The 7,367-nt window shown below is 36.8% G+C and overlaps 1 protein-coding gene across 3 annotated transcripts in view; it reads left to right on the top strand.

Annotated features, from left to right (window-relative positions):
* The window catches only part of APC (APC, WNT signaling pathway regulator), a 131,127-nt gene that overhangs the window by 85,246 nt on the left and 38,514 nt on the right, over positions 1 to 7,367 (top strand). For all 3 annotated transcript variants that reach the window (XM_021713715.1, XM_008060673.2, XM_021713716.1), the window contains one exon: positions 3,189 to 3,293. In XM_021713715.1, the coding sequence (XP_021569390.1) occupies positions 3,189 to 3,293 (105 nt within the window). The remainder of the gene's footprint in view (positions 1 to 3,188; positions 3,294 to 7,367) is intronic.

Here is a 7,367-nt window from a genome sequence, read left to right as displayed (position 1 = left end):
GCGGGCTCAGGCAATCCACTCAACTCAGCCTCCCAAAGGCGCGGGATTACAGGCTGAGCCACCGAGCCCGGCTTGTAGGCATTTCTTAAGGCTTATTTCTCTTTTCTCTATGTCTTCTAAAACAACCTCATTTGTGCTTAGGGCTTCAGTTACCATCTGTATGCTAATGGCTCTCAAATTTATTTTTCTAGCCCAGAACTCCAGACTCCTACTTATAAATCGGTGTGTCTACATTTCCACATAGTTGTATCAGAGGACTTTAAATCCAACATATCCCAAACATAATTAATGATCTACTCCTTCTAGGCCCTCCTTGCCTTCCCACCTCCCCCCAAAAATACTCTTCCTCCTTCAGTGTTACTATCACTGTGAATGGCACCATCATTATCCAGTTATACGAGCTAAGGAATGTAGGAGTGATACTTGACACCAGACCTCTTCCTCCACTTCCCAGATCCAGTTTATCACCAATCCCTGTCATATTTCCCTGTGTCTCCACTTCTATCTCTAGACATTTGTATTAGTACATCAGCTTCCTAACTGATCTGTTTTTCCTGCCTACTTAGCCTATTTAAAATTTGACTTAAAAAAACAATTTACTTGCAACTGTTCCCATAACATCGTTAGTGTTAATTATGTGGGGGCAGTATTGTGGTGGCTTCACTATAACTTTGAGAAGGCAAGAATGCTGATGAGAACCACAAAAAAGCCGGCAAAGTCACGTGCGGTGCTCACACCTGCAATCCCAGCACTTTGGGAAGTAGAAGTGAGAGGATCACCTGAGCCTGCAGGTTCCAGACCAGCCTGGGCAACATGAGACCTCGTCTCTACAGTAAATCAAGAAATTAGATGGGCGTGGTGGCATACATCCGTAGTTCCAGCTACTTGGAAGGCTGAGGTGGAAGGATCACCTGAGCCCATCAGGTTGAGGCTATGGTAGCCATGAGCATGCCACTGCACTCCAGCCTGGGTGACAGAGTGAGACTCTGACTCAAAAAATTTTTTAAAAGTCAACAAAATCAGTAAGACTTTTTTTTTTAGCATCTTCTTTTTGTTCTGCTTTCCTCCTTATTTTTGATGCTTCGCTCACACCATGTTTCTTTGACATACTAGGACAAGCTATCCTCCCTACCTCCCCAGAGCCTTTACGTGTGATCTTGTGTTTACCCAGAATGCTCGTCTTCTGCCCCTCCCCCTTTGCCTAGTTAACGTGCCTATTTATTCTTTTTTTATTTTTTTTATTTTTATTTTTTGAGTTGAAGTCTCACTCTGTCACCCAGACTGGAGTACAGTGGCACGCTCCCGACCACCGCAGCCTCAACCTGCTGGGCTCCGGTGATCCTTCTGCCTCAGCCTTCCAAGTAACGGGAACTACAGGTGCATGCTACCATGCCCTGCTAATTTTTTTGATTTATTGTAGAGATGAGGTCTCGCCAAGTTGCCCAGGCGGGTCTCCAACCCACAGGCTCAGGCAATCCACTCACCTCAGCCTCCCTAAGTGTGGGATTACAGGCAGAGCCACCGAGCCTGGCTTATTCTTCAAGTCTCCATTCAGATAGCACTTTCTAAGAGAGCTCTTCCCCACACCTCCAGACCATAACACATCATCTGTTATTTTATAGTAGTTTGTACCCTTCTTTCATAACACTTATCAAAGTTTTGACTCTGTAGTTCTCATTACTTGATAATGTCCTTGACTATACCGGAAATGCCAAAAGAACTTAGACCAATGTCTAGTTTTGCTAACATTGTATTCCCCAGCATCTGGTACAAATAACTAACATAGCAGATGATTGCAACTTATTTTTGCTTTAAATATATTTACAGGCTGGGCACGGTGGCTCACGCCTATAATACCAGCACTCTGGGAGGTCAAGGTGAGAGGATTGCATGAGCTCATGGGTTCGAGACCAGCCCGGGCAACTTGGCAAGACCTCATCTCTACAATAAATCAAAAAATTAGCCAAGCATGGTGGTGCATGCCTGTAGTACCAGCTACTTGAAAGGCTGAGGCAGCAGGATCACCTGAGCCCAGCAGGTCGAGGCTGCAGTGAATGTGAGCGTGCCATTGCACTCCAGCCTGGGTGACAGAGTGAGACTCTAACTCAAAAATAAATAAATATATTTACATTTTCACTTATATTAGTGTCAAATCTTTGTAGTCTTAGTAGTCTTTGATTCATTTTTTTTCTCTAAGTTGACTATATTTCTGTACTTGTCGATTTTGTTGAATTTTATCATGTAATTTTCAGATGTTACTGGTTTATTTTGGTCTGTTTTTGGATTATTGAGTGCTACCTTTACTTTTCCCTCATATAACTAATACTAGTTTTATTGATGGAAATATTGCATACAAATAAATTTTTTTAAGTTAGATTTTTAAATTGTCTAGGAAAGCTTGATGTTTACATTCCATTGGTAATCACTTTGTAATGTAATTATCCACTAGTATGTCAGATTTTTAAAGTATAGTTATCATTTTAGAATATTATTTTCCTAGAACAAGCACATACGTGTTTCTATAAAAGATAATGAGAACATATTTTATTTCTTTGACTTTATGGTAGTATTTTTACATAGTGACTGCTCTGTACTAGAGATAATCTATCTTGAAATGACTGCTTTTACTGGATATAATCTGTCATTTCAATTTCATGTTAACAGATGGTGGCTGCATTAGAAAAAGCTTTTGGTTTTATTCATATCAGAATTTAGGAGTTTATCGTTTGGTTTCACCTAAATTTTATTAGTAGAAGATGTGTATGTATTCTGTATATAAATATGCCTACACAGCAGGTATTTGCAAGCTTAGGTAATAGTTTAACTGTTGTATTGCAGCTCTATTAAATGCTAGAATCGTGTGACCTTGCAGAAAAGACAGTTGTTTGTTCTAGTTGGGTTCTATTCCTGATAGTGATGTGAGCACAGCTGGTGGAGAATGGCGTTCCTGTGAGTCTCAGAAAATCCTTTGTCTTGTGCAGCTCTAATGCTCAAGGGACACACTTCACTTTCCTTTTACCAAGATAGTCGACTGCTCTCCATGCTGGGGGTTATGAAGTGTAACATGCAGTTCCATGCCTTTGTCAGTCTGCATAACTGATGCATTCAAAGCTTTAAAACAAAAAAACTGTGTGCTAAGAAGGCATACATCATTTTTGTATGTAGTAATGTTAACTCCATATTAACAGAGGTCATCTCAGAACAAGCATGAAGCTAGCTCACATGAAGCTGAGAGGCAGAATGAAGGTCAAGGAGTGGCAGAAATCAATATGGCAACTTCTGGTAACGGCCAGGTAAGTGAATTATTTTATTGTATTTTTAAACTATTTAAATATTCAAAAAGGTGTACGGAGTGGGACGGTTCTCAGAATGATCTATAAATCTTACGTTTTCTTAGTCCTGAATGGGTATCTCCAGGAGCATTCAGTACCAAAATGCTATCATTTTTCTTTATTACATCCAACAATAATGTTATCAGAATTTCTAGGTATATTTTTATAACTTTAGAGTGTGTATTTCTGTTTTAGTCTCAGTTCTTTAGTATAAGTAGTTTTTTACATTTTAAACTGCATTTTGGTTATATACGTGATTTGACCTAGTTACTATTGCCTGCATTGAGTAGGTTTACTCTTTCACAAAAGCATTCAATGCAAAGACATTTTTGCTTTTTTAAATTACATAAGGACTTTGTTATAGTTCTTATTTTATGTTGAACTTTACGATTGCATAAACCTAGAAAAACAATCTTATTGAAAAAGATAATTCTAATTCTCACAAAAGTAAAGAGAATAGCCTAATCATGTTTGACTATTACCACACCATTTTTCAAAATTATAGAAATCAACTTGTTGTTTTAATATAGAGTCATTATCTTGTTATACTGCCATCAATTTGTATTAGATGTTTATTGAAATACAGCATAATAAGACAATTTTTAGTTATGGTGTACTGTATTTTCCAAATTTTCTTCAGTGAATATTTTTATGTTGTAAATGAGTGACTTTAAAAATAAAATTTCACTAAGTTGTTCTTAAAGATAATTTTCCTACTGTTAATGTACAAAATTTATTTAGTCTTTCTATATTACTTTTGATAGTATTCTTTATTAAAAAGGAATATGCTTCTGTTATTTAAATTTTAAAATTCAAAATGTCTCATGTGTAAGTATTTAAATGTATTTTACAGAGTTAAAACAGATACTTCATTCAGTATTACTAGTTAGCATTATGCCAGAAAACTTGAAAGTGGTAAATTAGGACAGAGTCAATTATATTTAAGTAGCACATTTGGTTTCTTTCTCTGCTTATTGTTTAGGGAATTATTTGGAAAGTTTATGTTTTCCTTCATATATGTAGAAGGAAGAAAAGTTTCATTTTATGTGACAGAAAAAATTATTTGCATAGGAATAGCCCTATTCCTAGTGCTTTGGGTCTTATCCATTTACTATGTACTTTGAAAACCTTACCTATCCAGCAAACTGGCTATTATAATTGAATCCATATCACACTTACTACATCAAAATAAATTCTGAATAGATTAGATTTAATGTCAAAGTGAAAATGTGGGCAAACTTTTATAATCATGAGGTAGGAAAAGCATAAAGAAAGGATCAGTAGGTTTCATACAACACTGGAACTTCAGTTTGCCAGAAAATCATAGTGAGATTACAAAAAAAAAATCAAGATCACATTATTTGCAAACATGTATAACAAGCAAAAAGTAAAATTCAGTAAACATAAAGGGTATTTACAAATCAACTAAAGACTATTTTTTAAATGGACAAAGGACATGAACAGGAAATTAAAGTAGAAATTAAAATGTCTTATAAACTTATGGAAAGATGATCAGCTTTACTAATAAACTACAACCAAAGTGAGATTTTAGGGAGCCATCGGGCTGGCAAATATCAATGATACGGAGTATTGATAATGGTAAAGAAACAGCCATTCTCATATATTGTGTTTAGTTGTATGAAGTGGAACAGTCTTTTCAAAGAGCCGTTTTGTAAAATGCATCTAACTTTATAAAAATGTGCCTGCTGTGCAGCCAGCCCACCATTGCAACATATAAAATTTTATGCTATAACCACAGAGTACTTTGAAAGTGACTAAAGTTTAAATGTGTAAGAATAAATAACACAATTTTTATTTATTTATAATATGCTAATGAGATAATCATTCAAGAGTAGTCAGACATATTTGAAGAAATTCATCATAATATTAATAGCACAAAATTAGAAAGAACCTAAATGTACATTAATCAAAAGGAATTGGTTAAATTATTAGTCAACTGTAGATTAGTTGTTACATGGCTCTGGAGTCAGCAAACTTTGGAATCACACTTCCTTACTAACTACCTTAGTAACAAACTCTGAGCTTTTGTTTCCTCTGTGGTAAAATAAGATAATAATAAAACCTACCTCATAAAATAGTTGGGATAGTTAAATGCAAGATACACAACACAGTTTCTGGGGCTTAGTAAGTGCTTACTAAAAGGTAACAGCTATTGTTGTTAACAACTTTTTTTTCCTTGAGTTGGGAGTCTCACTCTGTTGCCCAGACTGGAGTGCAGTGACACAGTCACCGCCACCCCAGCGTCGACCTGCTGACCTCCAGTGATCCTTTCACCTCAGCCTTCCAAGTAACTGGAACTACATACAGGCACGCGCTACCATGCCCGGCTAATTTTTTTTTTTTTTAATTGTAGAGATGAGGTCTCACCAAGTTACCAGGCTGATCTTGAATCCGCGGGCTCAGGCAGTCCACTCGCCTCGGCCTCCCAAAGTGCTGGGATTACAGACTCAACCACTGAGCTCAGCCAACAACTATTAATAATTATTTTTAATTTAACAAAGATTTATTATGTGCCAGATACTATGTTAAAGTCTGGAATTGAGAATTGTAGAGGACAGATAGTCCCTGGCCTCACGAAACCTACATGGTGCATCCACACAAATGTTAAAAATGATAAATTGCATCTCTCTTTACAGATCAAACTTTTGTTTTAGCCTTCAAACTTTCCTTCTCTAGTATGTCCTCCACATTATAATCAGAATGATGCTTCTAAAACACAAACCCGATCATATCACTGACTTGTTTAAACCTTTCAGTGGCTACTCACTACCCACAGACCGGAGTCCAGATTCTTTGTGGTGCCCCTCTTCCAACAGTATCTCACGCTGTCTGCCCCACTTCTCCCACTCCCTCAACTGCAACTTCTTCAGTTGTCTAAGTTTTCCACCTGCCTAGACATCTCTGCTTCAGTCCACATGCATGTGTTTTACTCATCCTTCCCCTGAGTTTAAATGTCACTTCTTCATGGACATTTTCCTTGTCCCCACCTTCCTAGAATGAAGTACTCTGTACTTCTGTTCTCCTAGCCCTTAGCACAATTTATCGTGGTCTTAATTCTCTGCCTTCCTTTTTAAAATCCTTTAAGTCACACTTGTTCATCATTGTACTCCAAACAACTAGAGTATATAGTACCTGGCAGAGACTACACGTCTGTTGAATATTGATAAATAGTATTAACTTAGAAAATTAATGATAATTTTGTTAGTTTAAAAAAGCACATATAACTGACTTGGACAACAACACAGTGAGACCCCATTTCCAAAAAAGCAAAAACTTAGCCAAGTGTGGTGGTAGTCCCGGCTACCACCTGAGCACAGGAGATCATTCCACTGCACTTCGGCCTGGGTGACAGAATAAGAACCTGTCTCCCAAAAAAAGCAGGTATGAATGATCTCGTACATTTTTATACATGTGCATTTGCATAGAGAAATGTCCAGAAGAATGTGCTTCAAAATGTTACCAGTAGTTATCTCAAAATATTGGGATTTTTGCAATTTTTACTTTATTTTTACTTTTATGTACTGTTTGAATTTTTTGTAATGAGCATGTGCTATTTTTAAATTGTAACAACTATAAAACCATTTTCATTTTAGGAAAATAGAAAAAAGTACTACCTTGATTTCCATTGTGTAGTAGATAAGAAAGAACCTACTCCACAGCCCTATCATGGTGCACATCATGTTATTTATTTCAGGGTGAGGATGGCAGAGGAGATCTATTGAAAATAGTAAATGAGGGCCCAGTATGCATTCATCCTTCCTAGGATGAATTCTGATAATGCTGTGGATTCAGCATTAAACATGTTTGTTTAGCGATATCAGTCATAGACTTGCCTACCAAGTTGCTGTCTATATGACACTAATACTGTTAATAATATTTATTAGGTTACTTTCAATCATTGTTTTAAAACAACACTATAGCTACTTCCAGATCCTAATGTAGATGTGTACTGTGTATCTCTGGGACTATGTTACGTTGTGTCAAGATTCTAACTGCTGAGCGAAGTAGTTCATG

The sequence above is a fragment of the Carlito syrichta genome, unplaced genomic scaffold, assembly GCF_000164805.1.
Source record: "Carlito syrichta isolate Samal-C Ts95f unplaced genomic scaffold, Tarsius_syrichta-2.0.1 Scaffold304694, whole genome shotgun sequence".
Classification (NCBI taxonomy): Eukaryota; Metazoa; Chordata; class Mammalia; order Primates; family Tarsiidae; genus Carlito; species Carlito syrichta.
This window is presented reverse-complemented; position numbering and strand designations above follow the sequence as displayed.